The sequence below is a fragment of the Colias philodice genome, chromosome 12 (assembly GCF_061535455.1).
Source record: "Colias philodice isolate Cphi_HAF_F1 chromosome 12, ilColPhil1 Martin Lab GWU primary, whole genome shotgun sequence".
NCBI classification, from domain to species: domain Eukaryota; kingdom Metazoa; phylum Arthropoda; class Insecta; order Lepidoptera; family Pieridae; genus Colias; species Colias philodice.
The window spans coordinates 4,072,557-4,088,955 of record NC_143097.1 but is presented as its reverse complement, the minus strand read 5'-3'; the positions used below and the strand labels follow the sequence as shown (position 1 = coordinate 4,088,955).

Sequence of the window (16,399 nt, the reverse complement as noted above, 5' to 3'; positions counted from 1 at the left end):
GTTCAAGCCAATTTATTTGGGTAACAGCCAAAACATTGTGCCTATATTATATGATCGTATAAGCCAATTGGAGAATATATTTTGTGAATTTGCAATATCAAATCTAACGAATACATGCTCTATATATTATATCTCTATATTATTAAATGGACAATTTAGCGCTTTATTACTTGGCACACATACATACAATATAATTATGTAGGTAAATAAAGTGAGAAATCTAATTAACCTAATTCCAAGATTCTCAACATGTTCACCTTATGTTCACCAACCATCTTTGTCGCAGTATTTTTTACAGACTGCACATAATTAAACGATTTCTAATTAATTCTTCTTCGCTTATTTGTATTGAGTATATATCATTAAAAGCCTTATAATGTAAAAAATATGGATAACCTCAAATCATATAATTTTATTTGCACGATGCGATGTTATCTATAAAAATAAACAACACCTTTTTAAACAAAATATTTATTCACAAACAAAATAAATACAAAAATCAACAAATCTGTCCAACACGTCTTGTAACTTCATCCTTACAAAACAATTTACTCCAACAAATTCTCAAAATCCCGTCCTCGAATCTCCTTATCGCGATCCGTGTGAATGCGTGCGTGTACGTACACACGCACACATCTATTGTGGTCGGAACTTCGTTTTATAAACGGTGCGTTTGGTCCTCTTAATTTGTGCAGAGGAAACTTCACGAGGCAAGACATCATGCAGCGCTCTGCTATCTTGAAGCTGGCAATAAGAAATAGGAAGATTAGGTATGTAGATATAAATAAGTCGGTACAGGCCCGTAAAAAGTACAGGAATGGTGGGCAGAAATATATTACCATCCATAGAAGTCGTAGGTAACAGATCAATGTATTATGTATGGTCAGCAAAATTAATGTAATAAGCATGTTGTTTTGTAAATTGCTTTTATATGAAGTGGTTATGTAAGTTTCCTGATATGTATTGTGCTTTTTTGATAGTGTAGTTAGGTATCTCTGAGGTATTTTATCGCTATTGTCAGCTTATCACTGTCTAATCATTCAATAAGACGTATAATTCTTAAAGTATTGAATACATTAATATCTAAGTAGATTTTATAACAACTTACCATTGAACATTGATACATACACCTGTGCTAAATCATTTGTCATCGTACATAGACCTCAGTACCATATAAAATTCATACATCGTCACATACATGCACGTGCAAAAACATATTAATTGCTTTTTAACTACTGCTATATTTAACGGTGTATATAATTCGCACAGCTATAACATTGAAAGGATACGCATAAACGTACGCCTTATTGAGAATCGTATTTAAAATCTGTTTATGTGTAAAAGGTAAATAGCTAGCTTACCAAACAAAAAGGATTAAACATTATAGGTAGTATATAGGTACGAAAATGATAATCACTTGCAGTCAAAGTAAATAATATGCGAGTTCTTAGACCTCAAATCATAGAAATCTAAATAACAAGACACGTCAACAGTGTCTTGTTATTTAGATTTCTATGCCTCAAATACATTTTCTTATCTGGCGTAATTTTTTTAACAGGTAGGTAGCTACACTTGAAATAATTTTGCCATCCTGTTGCATTTCATACCCAAAGTTTTTTCGTATTTCTTTTAATAAGAATAGTAACAAAAGCAACTTACTCATATTGGTTAATACAATCCATCCTAATGACATTATAGCCTTGGTCCTGAGCCTGTTCCTTGGATTTCTCAGCCAGCATCACAGCTACACCTTGGCGACGATACTCCGGCAGTACTGCGAGCATTTTTATCTGGAAAACCAAATGCATGAACGTAATGTAGCTAGTAGTTTGCTAGGGCATTGTAGATTTCCCCAAAGTTCTTAAGTAAAGTTCTATCACAGATATTATAATATTAAACTAGATTCTATGTTCTTCTTTTTTGTTACGACGTATTGGCCAGATGTATTTCAAATATTTTGAACTTAAACATCGATGTTTTTACTTACAAGTGACCAGCATTTTTTTTCCAAAAAGAAACATTTTTTTGTTAGTCCGTACTCGGCATAGGGCCTCTCGGTTCAAGTAAAATGCGGTGTTTATCCAAAATACATACAGATGTCGCATGTGATTTATTTAGAGTTTTTATTTTATAAGTAAAGATTTACCTCGAAAATTTTCGGCTGCTTGTAAATGTTCCATAAATTGGGTGTTTCTTGCAATTTCGCAATAAAGTAGAGGAAGTCTTTCGTGTTGGGATCCTATAGTTATAGCATGTTATAGGTAACAACGATTATTATAAAAAATATTATAAAAATTGTTTTGTTATTGAGTATTACTTTAATACATAATTAAATATTAAATTAGATATTAAAAAATTACCTTTATGAACCATACTTATCTAATATGTTTACGTATATTTAATAATAAATACAATTTCAATTAATTTTACTGTTTACAATGAATAAGAATTGATCCGCGACCACATTACAATAATATTATACCTACCTACCTGTCGATAAAAAGCATAGTTTCTGAGATTTTTCGGATCAACCGGACTCGAAGCGAAGTTAACACATAGTCCAGCTATTGAGCCGTCTTTAGCTCTTGCATACATTGAATTACCTGTAAATTTGTAAGTAGTACAGTGATTTTTAAATACATGAAACGATAAATAGGATCGAATCATTTTGTTGACAAAATTTTAAAGAATGGACAGTAGGTAGGTACTAGGTACGCAATCAAGCTAGATGATCTACCTACCTTTTTAATGTAAAAAAGGCATCACACCAGATATTAATAGAAGGATTGCTAATATAAAGCCTAAAAACGGATTTATACTCTACCAATATTATAAGTGCGATAGTAACTCTGTCTGTCTGTTTTTTCTTCGCATCTAAGCCACTAAACTGGATTAATTTGGAAGGAATCCGATAAGCTAGTTATTTATAACTAGCTTCCTATAAACTGTGAACTCTTTTAAAATAATATGTGCATGAATAATAATACCTTGTTTGAGCAACATAGCAATATATTCATCAATTGCACGATCTTCTTTGAGGTCCATATTCCTTGTTTTTACGAAGACATGCTCAGTTAGATAATACTCTTTTATTATATTTATAACTACATTATGATCGTCGCTCCTTATTTGTTTTATTGTTAATGGTTCATGCTAAAAACAGTTAAACAGAAATCAGTCTAGTTAAATTTGCTGGTAAACCGACTCGTTAAATTTTAGATTTTTTTTTAAGTTAGCGTCACTTTCAATTTTAAATTATTTTCCACTAGGTGAGGATCAAAAGATAATTATTGTTAAAATAACATATTAATATAACGTTTTACTTTTTCAGGCTGCAGCAAATCCTTTATGCCAAAAACATTATGACAATATCTGTATTGGCTCAATTGAAAATCATGTGAGAAAAATTTTAGAATACGCTGAGATGTTCGAATCATTTTTATATTATTACAATTAATTTATAATTTCAAATTTAGCCACCAATTTATAATTATTTCATAATTTGATAGACAATGTCAAGAACAAAATATTCGTGCAGAAATAAAACGAAGATCTTGTATAGAAGACAGATGGAAAATAGTGATAAAACCTTAAAACAGTACCCATAATATTTTTATTACCAGTTTAAACACTGTTAAATTAAGTTCTCCGCTTTTATTGTTATTAAGATTTTTATTACCGAAGCGATATGTGAACGTATTTTCCGTATGTACAATCATGTGGTTATTAATATTTTCTCTCGGTAAGAATGGGCTGAAGTAATACCTAGTAGTAATTTAATCTAGTAATTTGTTTTCGACAAATTATTTTATAAATCAATATATATAACGCAAAATTTTCAGGCTTCACGAGTCCTCATTATTGTGATGGTTTAAATCTAATTGACGTAACAGTCTCTAATGATATGGAATCGACAATTTCGCCACGAACCGTTAACATTGAAAAGGAAACAACAGTCACAACTAGCAAACACATAGATGGCCGAAGATACTGGCTAGTCTCTGGAACACTAGATGATCCACTTCCTCCTAAAAATGCTAACGAAGAGGAAGATGACAAAGATGAAAACATTAAAAGCAAAATTGCGACGCTTGTAGAGCAAACTCTATACGACTCTCAGGTTAAAATAAAGTCACTTCAATCGATAAAAGATTTTCATAAAGATGATGCTCCGTACAAAGCTGGATTCATTTTAAGTCTTATAAAGAAGTCTAAGGATGTTCTTAACGAATTGTTTAATGTGGCTATAAGACATAAGGATGATTGGAAGGCTCTAGAACAATTGAAGGTATTTGAACTGATTGTCCATACAAATGTGGATACAACAAATCTTGTTAGACAGTTAGTGGAGGTGCATATACAATACATGAATGCAACTCATACGGGTGACACGAAGAAGCGAGTGGTTTTGTTGAAATAGAGCTAGTTTAATAAATTTAATATAGGTATATACAGTATGGTAGCAAATTGTATTGACTATATAGACAGTTTCAAATTCCCACTAGGATATCTGGGCTTTTAAAAATAGAAGGTATATAATGTTATGTAGGTACCTATGTGTATTTACATTAATATTATTCCATCGTTCTTAATTAATATTTTTCTCGCATTAATTGGACCATCCCAGTGCATCCAATTCAACGAAGTTGTGTTCATACTGGATCACCATTATTTTTTGTTTATACATAGGTATATCTATCTATAACTAGATAATTTTATCATATATTTTTTGAATATCAGATACATAATAATTTGATTTGATCGTGTGAACACACGTGTTTCTCCTATCAATATAATTTTCTTTATAGTCTCAACGTGTGTTGGAAAATACTCTACATATTCATAATCACACCCTTTGTCTAAAATAATAGCATATTTTATATTACACAAAAGGCTGGCAAAACGAACTGAACTAAATTGGATAGAATAAATACATGTAAACTACAAATATAGATTTCGCGTACGAATAACTCTTCCCCAATTTGTATAAAAACCGAGTATCCAAAGCTTTGCATTTCATAAAACAAAAGAGCATAACAATGGAAAAATGGAAACTTTTTTTGGCTTAATAAACAATGGAGTCTAGGTGAATGTGAAATAGATATATTTTGAGTGTAGGGCTGACCAGCTCCAAGTGTTTGGGGAATGTAATACTGCGCTATTTACTACGGCAATATTTATTTACTCCGTTTCATTATTATTTTTTTTAATAAGAAGCCAATATGTGATCTGCGTTACCCTTGTTGTCTCAATTCTTTTGAGTTACACAGAAAAAGTAAAATAAAGAATTGCACATCGACTTACAAATTTTAATAGTCTTTCCTTATTGAACATTAGTAAAATAACAAGTATCACTATTATTTTTGTTATCAACTTACATTTCCAAAAAGCAAAAGCATTAATTCAAACTTTATTTGATATAAAATAAGAAAATAATAATTATCATAGTAATCATCAGATTTTCAGGATATATACAGAATTTACATTATACAGCCCTTAAATAATGTCCATTGTACAGTGAAACATAAAAATAGCCCCGTTATTGCTAAATTGATCACTGTTTCGGCAGTTGCTTTATGAATATGAGTTTGGAGTCTAGCCATGTTTAGCGTGGACCTAAAAAACCTAGATACACTGCCGTGAATTCATTCTTTTCTGACAGGTTTTAAAATGTCCGGTCAATAAGTTCTAATATATATATTTTTTTATAATATGGGAAGTAAGTAGTAACTACCTAGATAATAAATAATAATGAATTATTATACACAATTATCGATAAAACTTATGCCGGTATTTAAATTCGCCGTATAATAATTTACAATTTGAATGTTTGGTTTTATTATAATCATCGTAATTTGGAAAAGGATACTGGATCGCGTACACTAAAATATATAATAGAAGTTTGTCTCGTAGTTATTTATATGTGATATTATATACTACTCGCAATATGCAATATCATTTAATAATTAATTATAAAAATAATGGATTTTATAAAATGTATGTAGGTACATCAATGTTTTATTTCCGTGTATGTGAACATATTTCAGTGGCTATCATTCGGCTTCGTGGACAGAATACTGCCGAAAAGCGGTCGTGTAGCGAACCGTGTTGATACTATGTTACCAAAACGATTTTATTTTATTTATAAGGGAATATATTTTTTGTAAAACTTTCCTTGAATTAAGTAAATAGGAAAACAATAAGAAAAAAGTGCTAGTGCTTGTCGCGTCTGAATTAAGTATTACCTACATTCGTTTGCCGAAGAACTATTTCTGATAGAGATTAGAGTAATTAATATAATGTTACGGTTATTCTGAAATTTACAAAGCAGGTAGGTACGAGTAAAGCCTATCCAATTATGAATTAACACTATTATACAAGAAGATTGTTCTGATGAAAGCTTGTATTGTAACTTTCACACAATAACTATCGGATCATAACTAAATTGGATCAGCGACTTTATCAGAATTATTTATACTGCATTTCTCCCAACACCAAATGTGTTACACTTTAAAGCGCCAAATACAAGTATCAAGATTGTTCCTTCTCACACCACTGTCCAGCGACTTGGGCAGTTTCTTTCATTCGAGAATTCACAACTAATTGTGGCATTAAACAATAGAACCTCTTAGAGATACAAGTAACGCGTCCATTGTTCGTTTATATGAACATTTCGAAATTGCGCGGAACGCCATATTTTAAGTTACTACTTAAAAATACGGGTAAGTATGATGTTTGGAACAATGCTTTTGAGGAATATGAAGATTGGTTGTGAATAAGAGTTGTCCGTCCGTCCATTAGGTAGTATTATAAGAAAAGATATTCAAAATTCTCTATTTGTTATTGTTCGGACTAAGTGTGTGTAAATTGAAATATTGATAATTACTATAAAGTATAATGATAACATTATTTCCACTTTGATGCTTGTAAAAAAAATTAAGTAGATATTAATTGTCTACTTTGATAAAAATTTCCAGGCAAGGTGAGTAGATATTTATTGCTGTACCTACTTTATAATAAAATGTGATTTATAGTGTTCAGGTAGGGATAATGATCAACAGCACAAATACCTACTCATAAAATAAAATAAGATAATAAAATGAAAACTGAAGCGTTATAAATTAATAAAATGTTTAAAAAATAACATATTTAGTGGAAGTGTAGGTATGGCGTGACTGGTGTGGCCATGGCCCATGAATACTCTTGAAAAACTGGTAACTACTACTAGGTAAGTTCATAAATTTAAATACTTTATAAAAAAAAAAAATAAGTATTTTTAAGCTCTTAGACCAATTCGTTTTTATAAAACAATAAAAATTAATTTACCTAATCGTGAAATGAGATTTCCGTTGTTACTTAATACTTTACTGCTAAATAGGGAAGGTAGGGGAGACCGAGGGGATTTGAAACAGAGGTGAGTTGAAACAGTCCCGATTTCTCGGAACTTAAAACCTTTAGCGATCTGGCAACGTCTTTTTTAACCACCTCCCGCCACCAGCTATCACGTCAGTTCACGCCGGTAGCGTCATTTGTGCAGTTTTGTAGTTCTGAATGACATGTGCCGAAAATCGCAAAAAGTAAGTATTTCATGATTTTTTACGATGCTCGTACTTTAATATTGGTTTTGTTTTTTGGGTTGAGTTATATACGTTTTAAAAACTTATTATCTATAGATTCTTGAAATATACTTGGTAAATTTGATTTCTGTGTATTTACTGCTTGATCGTGATTTGAGTAAAAATTGGGAGGTTTTTTCTCACCGAGGTGATTTGAAACAGACTGTTTCAACTCTCCTTGTTTTCAATTTAATATCTGATTATAGCTAAAAAGTACGAAGATTATAGGATTTGATAGTAGGGGAAGCTGAGGTAATACGATCCCTGGAGGTCAAATGATCCCCCGGCGTAAATCAGAGACAAGTAGTGCCATCTATCTAAATACGCATGAAACATATTCCCTGCATCCCTGCCAGTTGCCTCTTTAAGTATCATCGCGGTATGAGCGCTTGGCGTGATTTTATTAAAAAATCATCAAAAAGTTTGGCTCTGATCTAAGGTAAGCCTGTTTTTGGACTTTCATTACTTTTTACATGTTCGTGTTTATTGAAATTTTGTTTTATTTGCGGGTATTAATAACAGTTAGCTAATATTTAAGCAATTTTCGATCACCACACGCGGTATTTGAAGGTTATGTTTTGATCGATATCTTGGAATTTGGTGTTTGGGGAAAAATGATCCCTTTCTGTGTGTATAAAATGATCCCTGGAATAATTTTACCACATTAGTATTTGTTGTTTTTACAGATCATGCCGAGAATTTATATGGGAAGGAAAAGGTGGTGGGAAAGGAAAAGGAGTCGGGAAAGGAAAAGGAGCCGGAAAGGGAAAAGGCAAAAAAAGCAAAACAGATCAGATTCTTCTGAAGAGGAGAGTGATACCGAATGCCTCTTCTGTACTGAAAGCTACTCCAAAGACAAGAAACTATTATTATAATATATTACTTGCGATATTTGCCTTTCTGGTAATCAATTTGATAGTGTGAAAAAATTTTTAAGGCTATTCTAATTTCTATTTCTAAATTCCTATGCAAATTATTATTTTTTTTAATGAAGAGTTGATTTTTCTATTGCATTTTACATTGATAAAAAACCTTTGATAGGGATGAGTATTATTTGTTTTTTTTTTTTATTTAGAAGAAGAGTTTATTTGTTTACTTATTGCTTGACTAGTTGTTGATTTTCCAAACATTTTAAAAGTTTGGTGCAAAATTTAATGTTTAGTTTTGTTGATTGAGTATTAAATAATTTCAAAAAAAAGATCTCTAATGAAACTAGAAGACTGCAAAAGTTTTGTGTAACTTGTGATTGTTATGAACAATACATATGATTAAAATAAACAGCCGAGTGTTTTATTTCACTGATATTTATTAACTTATGGTATAAAATGATCCCTGGGATTATTTTACCCCAACCCCAGGGATCATTTTATACATAGGTGTGTATAAAATGATCCTTTACTAAACTTTAACAAAAACCTCTAATACAAAAAAACTGTATTCATATAATAAAAAATAAGTATGCAGTTACAAAGTTAGGTAAATTCACTACTTCCAACAATAGAAATTTTACGATTTTGCCTTCAACTTTAGCCACAGTTAAATTTTTTCCCTTAAGGGGATCATTATACCTCACCTTCCCCTAGATTTAATGTGTTTATTTGTTTAAGCATGCCTACTGGAGGAACTAAAGCAAGAAAAAGATCAAAACCAGGCTGTAAAACTAAAAAGGTTAAGGTTGTCAAGAAAAGACGATAGTGATGAAGAAAAATAGGAATCCTGCTGCATTTGCTGTATGGAATCATATTCAAATAACAGATCCAAAGAAAAGTGGGCTCAATATCTGAAATGCCAATTGTGGACTCGGGCTCATGAAGCTTATGCTGGTGGAGAACTTTGTTTTTGAAATTTCTTAAATTATTGTTCCTTAAATAGTTTATAGTAGGTACTGATTGTAATACTTAAAAAACTACTGATTATTAACTATTTTATGTCAAAGATTTAGTTTTATAAAAATGTAAAATATTTTGTTGATTTGACTGTTATTTTACTGTTATTTGCATGTTAATTTTTATTAATTTAAGTGTTTATTATTTGTATTAGACCTACTTGACTGATATGTCATTAAAATATTACAAATAAAGGTCGTTGATCACTTGAAAATATAAGTTTTAATTAAAACCTTTGAATCAAATCAACATTTTTATTTTGCAGCTCCTCTTACTCCCCAGAATCATAATGTTTCAACTCTCCTCGACCTCTGTTTCATCTTACCTCGGTATGAGGGGAATTGAAACAAGTTGACTTGTTGCGATTAAGTCAATTTTTCACCATCATTTTTAACGCTTACCGTTTATTTATGCTAACCATTCGCAAGTGTATAGAATAACCTATCGATTGGTACCAGTACCATAAGATTTCTGATAATAGTATGAGTTATATTAAACAAAACCTGAAAATTGTTTCAACTCCCCTCGGTCTCCCCTAAAGTGTAGTTTTTTAGAAATTAGTTTGAATTTTGATATTAAAATAATCTTATAACAGCTGTTATTCGGTTTCTAAATTATTTTTGTGAAATTAATTACTTCTTTTTCATAAATAATTTAGCACCGATTCAAACAACTTAAATATCATAAGTCATAACCGTAATATAAATCAATCTCTAGGTATAATTTGATTCTATTGTATTAAATATTCTTATAAAATCAATGTTTAATTCAAATAAATATTATAATATTTATATTGTAACAATAATCAAATAACAATGGCCAGCAAAGTAATAATTTTTAATGTTTATTTAATCAAAAGCGGCGAACAAAAGCGGGTTTTAATTAATTAAATTCATTGAATGCTAAAACATCACTTGCCTCTCAATGATTCTCAGACAAAGCTCAAAGTGTATTATTTTATAGACAAATCGAAACTGCGTGAATTTATGTGCTTACATAATATAAAACGAAAAACTTGAAAATAAGCTTTATTTGTATAGAGTTAAAGTTGGATTTACAGTTTTCTATGAGGGCAAATATGTCGTTTTGTAATACTTAGTTAATATAATAGGGGATGGAAGAGGGCGTGTTCGTGGCTCGTCGCAAATATAATCAGGAACAGGGATTCCAATGGAGTCGACATACATTACCAATAAATATGAATAAACTATAGATATCGATTATCGATGCTAGATGAAATTAAAATATAAATTATAATTGCCTAAATATAATTATATTATCTTTAATCTAAATATTTTTATAATGAAGATCAGTATTGAATACTGATAATTAGAAGTTTTCGGCAATATGTTCTTAATATTTTTGATAGTTTAATGATTAAAGTAAAGTGAGTAAGTTTAATCTTTTAAGTATAATAGTAGATAGTAAGTCCATCTGGGGATGAGATATTTCATGCGTTAACAAGTAGTTTAAAAATTAAAACTTAAAGCTTCAAGTCAGACACAGAAACTATGCTTCATTACTAAGTAGGTACTAGGTAGGTACGTGAAAGAAAGACAAATCAACGCAATTTTGCTTATACTTTAGGATTTTTATCACATCAGATGTTTTTTAATTAATCTATATCTATAGGTACTAATATAATAAAGAGTTTTGTATGTTTGTAGGGGATAATCTTGGAAAATACGATCCGATCATGAAAGTTATTTTACTAACAAAAAGCTACTAAAGCTACTAAAGCTACCAAGCTAACTATTCAAGAGTGACATAAGCTAATTGTATACAATTTTACTAACTAAACCATCCCTAAATAAATCATATCCATATAGTACATATAACCAGAAATAATACCACATCGACTCCACAGCACTCCAGCCACTAATCAACGCTCGTCGGCAGAGCGCAGTTCTATCACAATGCTGCTATTACATTTGCTCAATAATTGCCCCCCCTCCCCCTCCCCCCACAGATGATCGCGGCTCAATGGCACGCAAATGTCTGCCCTTATAAGAATGGGATAGGAATTTTATGGGATTGCCTATCAGTAGTGTATCGCTAATGATTCTTAACGCCTAAGTCGTTTTTTTTTCATGGGTAATATTAAAAATTAAATTTTATAAGTAGGTAGGTATGTACCTACTTAACATGGCTGTTATAGTGCTTCGATTAAATTTAAAATAATTTGGTTGATTACCAATAGATACATTTTTTACTTGATGGATTTTTATTTATAATCTCATGTTTATCTGTTGAAAAAATGACGATGATAAAGCACAGTTTACTATTTATGCATAATTTTAAAATGTAGAGCATTTGAAAATGTACGAAACTAAATAACTACTTACGTAATCTATTAAATTAAACATTTCAATTTATCATCCAGTTATAAATCTATTTTTTTTTCTGAAATAGAACAAAAACCATGTTTACAACATCCGTGTCAATAAATTTCCCACCTCCCCTGAAATAACTGACAAATAATTAATTATTCGTAGCATAAACCGTAACCGCTAATGTTATACCTTTACACATAGTGTACTTGCTATACAAACCAAAATCCCTGAACAATATTAAAGAAGCCATTTGCAGAGATAAACACGTAAGCCGGACAATTTTCCACCGGATGGGATAGCGGGCTGCGGTGGGATCCAGAGTCAATTCATTAAGAGGTAATTAAGGCCAACTGATTTTCATTGGAACATTCTACTCGTTCTAGGGAATCGCTCAATAGAGATGTACTGGATTAGTGGTGATGATTGTATGATTTTAGAATTTACAAATTGTATCTCGAATGTTATCTGTACAATAAATTTCTGAAGGTATTGTAATATCAGCAAAATATTATGTTAACGAACTTATTTCCAAATTTTTTCACGCGAATTGTTCTTCAAACACGCGAATTGTTCTTATTAAAAAAATAATAAACAGACGAACAAAATGTGATTCTATTAGAGTAGAGAAAAGGGATTTTCCTTTTGTGGTTCGTAATCCTAAAAAGAACTCTAAATAGTATATATGTATTTTATAGTTAGTTATAAGTAGGTACCTACCTAATTATTACATGTGAGGTGCAACACATAAGTCATAGCATAATAATATGTATAACATGAATTTAATTAAAAGCTAAAATAATAATAAATATTTTACAATTTAGGATATATGATTCTGTATTACAAGATAAGAAGCAGTTAAACTGCGAATTTGTTAAAGCATATTAATTAAGATAAATGAAATAGAGTGGAAGATAGCTTTGAGCGACCGCTTGCTAAAACGTCTGAAAATTACCGGGAAAAGTGAAACGTAAAAGTAATTACTCGAAATGAACTGTGTTGATAGAATTTCGTTTAATTAGGGTCTCCAAATGTTCTACTTTTTGAGGATTTTTAGTTTTTTTCATCAAAAATATTTGTACTTTTATCCTCTGCTGTTCCTCAAACATTATATAGTTACTGTCAAACTTCATGTTATATTATCATAATCACTATCCATCACGTATAGACGACTAAAATTACAACGTTGTCGCTATAAATCTCTCCATGTCCGAAAGATCTTTAAAATATTCAAGCTCTTCTTGAGTAGCAAATTCAAAAATAAAATGAACAGTTGCTCAATAAACTGATGCAAAATATAATTTACTTACAATACTCACATTTTCATATTATGTAGTTACTTCCATATTGTAAAAGTACCGATCAAGTTAAGGGTTCACGAGACTGTTGTAAATTTCTCACTCTCGTATAAAATAAACAATGAAACAGAATAACATCCAATTTATTCAGATCTTCAAAAAAGTATCTTTATTTTTTAATTTCATTCATTGGCTCGACACTGCTCATTATGTCCTAAACCGTTTCGAAATCGCCTCATCTCAAAATACACCACCAAAAAAACTCCAACAAAAATCCTTGTCACCCTCAGTGAATTCTATCTTTGACCGCAGCTTTAATTAAAGGATTACTCGTTTTTGCTCACTCCGAACACGGTTACTCTATCACTAGCCTCTGTGGACTGCGGACGTGCCTCAAAGGGCTCTCTTGCTATTTAGAATGTCCTAAAAAAGATTAGTTTAGTCATTCGTCCGACTGGACTGAATTTCTATTTCAATTTATACGTATGAAACAGGTTTCAGTCATTTGTTTTTTTAACATTTTGGCGATAGAGTTAATCTATTTTATTAATGTACTCAATAGTAATAACGTTGTATTACTATTTTATTGTACAACATTTAGTACAAGCACAGATAATATAATAGGCACTATAATATGTACTAGTACAAAATAGATGAAATAGTAATTTACAATTTGGCTCCATAATCCATATTATAACTTACCTATTATTCAATGTAAGTACATATAAGTCAGTAAGTAGATAGGTAAAAGACAAGTAGAAATTATACACTATGTCATAACAAATATGATAAATAAAATGGAAATTCTGGATACAAAGAAATAAATTTATTGTCAATCAATCAAAATAGTATAATATCAAGTGCTCTTAAATTATGTATCTACATACCAATTACAAAATATGTTTAGTTGTCTATACATAGGTAGTAGAAGATTTTATAATAATTATGTTATGTCTTAAATACATTCTTATGTATGGGTATGGGTATAATCTAAAGTCCTACAAAACACAGCTAGGGTATTAGAAAAAAAAACAAAACTCCACACTTTACAGTAAACCGAGTAAACTGCATTGCGCCCGCAAATTTTCATTTACGTTCCGGAGCGGCTATATTCATATTTATCATGTAACATTAAAAAAATTTTTCACAATAGCGAACCGGCAATAATTATCAGATGCAAACAAAAAACTTGGACCCCTTTTGTACATTATCTACTTTCCGCTGAATAATTCCTCCGAGCGTATTATTGTACGCTCTTTAACAAACTGCATTCGAAATTAAAATTTTTCATTCAGCTCCCGCCCGCCCTGTCCTTACAGGAGTGAGATCACTTTTGATTATATTCTTTTCACCGCAACGTAATTGGGATATTTTGTTGGTATAACAATGGTTGTGCACATTCGCTCGTAAAGGCGCATCGTGATTATACCTCGTTGTGGCGACTGCTGGCGTTCATCGTTGGCTTTGGTTTTGGATAAATATTATATTGAATTTATTTTACTAATTTCGTATTGGAGAAATTAAAAATACAGTAGTTGTCACAAGAAGCCTTGAAGAAATTCAGTGCCTATTTGTCATTCATGCCTGCATATTGATTATATTTTCTTATTTAACTACATACCTATGCTTATATCGCAGACAATTTTGTTCAAATTAAATTTATCCCCAGTGATATTACGTAAAGTAAATAATTTATGTTATTCTTATTCAAGTATCCACCCTTAACGGATGATAAGCATAACTCTGAGTAGTTCACAAAGTCTTCCATTTAACTATTTAATGAGTTATTGCACAGTGAACGCTCATCATAACTCGTATGTGATAAGTCTAGTGTGTTCGCACCTTTATTTTTTATAAAATTTTTCCCATTCTCTTGTTACAATGCCACGTTGGGCATGTGCCGCCCTTTTTCTTATTCTCGCATTCTGAAGGCTGAATCCTTTGTACATTTCATGATATCATAATGTACTTACTTTCTGAGATTTCTTTTGTGTAGTCATTCCTAAGTTCTATTTCGGTTGGAACGAAGAAAATCATATCCGCGAGACGAGCGAGACGTCTTAAGACGAAAATTCAAATCTTATCTTAATTTCAAGGCAGGTTGTTGGTACGATTTTTATTTACGTCGTATGAAATATCTGCAATGAAAATGTGGTATGATTATTATTATTTTATGAATTGAATTTTTTATGAACTACACAGTTTAGTCAGTGACATGAAGAAGGAAGAGTTGATATTAGTCCGTTTTCTTATGGGAAAAGGTATACATTTTTGAGTAAAGCAATGCCATTTGGTACGAATGTTGTACTCGTCCACCTAAGCCCAAATCGCCTGGTAGCCAGTGTCTACTCCCCGGCAGAAGGGAGGGAGGGGGTTTTATAGAACAGAGCGCCCGGCGCTCGGAAAAAAGATTCTGGCGGATTCATTTGGCCCTTTGAGTCGAGTTTGGTGTCGTTATCAGGTAACTAGATGATGCCCGATTCATTCCCCATACCAGTTTTTTAGGGTTCCGTAGCAAAATATGTCACAATCTTTAAAATAATAAACTTTTGGCAGTGGCAAAATCCAAACAAACCAGTATATTTTTATATTTTTGTATGAAACTTGGTTTATAAAAAAAAACTGTCTGAAAAGCCATTTCATGCAGATTATAAAAACATTAACATGTAACATATATCTTACCATTTTCAATGTGAAATAAATTATAGAAAGTACAGGAACGTTCGTCAGCGCAGCGTGGGGGACGGCTAATAGACCCGAAAAATAAGCAATAACATAAAAAAATAAAACCGGCCAAGTGCGAGTCGGGCTCGCGCACAAAGGGTTCCGTAGCAGCAAATATAATAAATTACAGTTAAATCAACCTATCTCAAAAACTATAAGAGATACTTTGATCAAACCAAAAATCGTTGAAAGAGTTAATTAGCATGCATCACCTCTATTTTTTTTAGAATTTTATACCCCGTAGTTATAAAAATAGAGGGGGGGGGACATACTTTTTACGACTTTGAGAGCTGATATCTCAAAAACCGTTCACTTTAAGAAAAATGTTTTTTAGAAAACTTTATATCATTTTAAAAGACCTTTCCATTGATACCCCACACGGGTATGTACATCGAAAAAAAAAATTTCATCCCTCAGTTACATGTATGGGGGGCCCCACCCCCAATTCTTTTTTTTACTATTTAGTGTCATATTTTTGTAGCGGTTCATACAATACATATTCCCATCAAATTTCATCACTGTAGTACTTATAGTTTCCGAGTAAA

At 31.3% G+C, this 16,399-nt stretch overlaps 1 protein-coding gene across 1 annotated transcript; it reads right to left on the bottom strand.

Moving 5' to 3' along the window:
* Positions 1–506: 506 nt before the first annotated feature.
* Positions 507–15,130, bottom strand: LOC149483898 (arylalkylamine N-acetyltransferase 1-like). Its single transcript, XM_089701910.1, has 8 exons — positions 15,104–15,130; positions 10,830–10,904; positions 3,324–3,374; positions 2,988–3,153; positions 2,491–2,603; positions 2,147–2,239; positions 1,660–1,790; positions 507–744 (listed from the first exon to the last, which is right to left on the bottom strand). The coding sequence occupies exons 1-8, from the start codon at positions 15,128–15,130 to the stop codon at positions 549–551; spliced, it is 852 nt and encodes a 283-aa protein (XP_089558036.1). The 3' UTR covers positions 507–548.
* Positions 15,131–16,399: the final 1,269 nt, after the last annotated feature.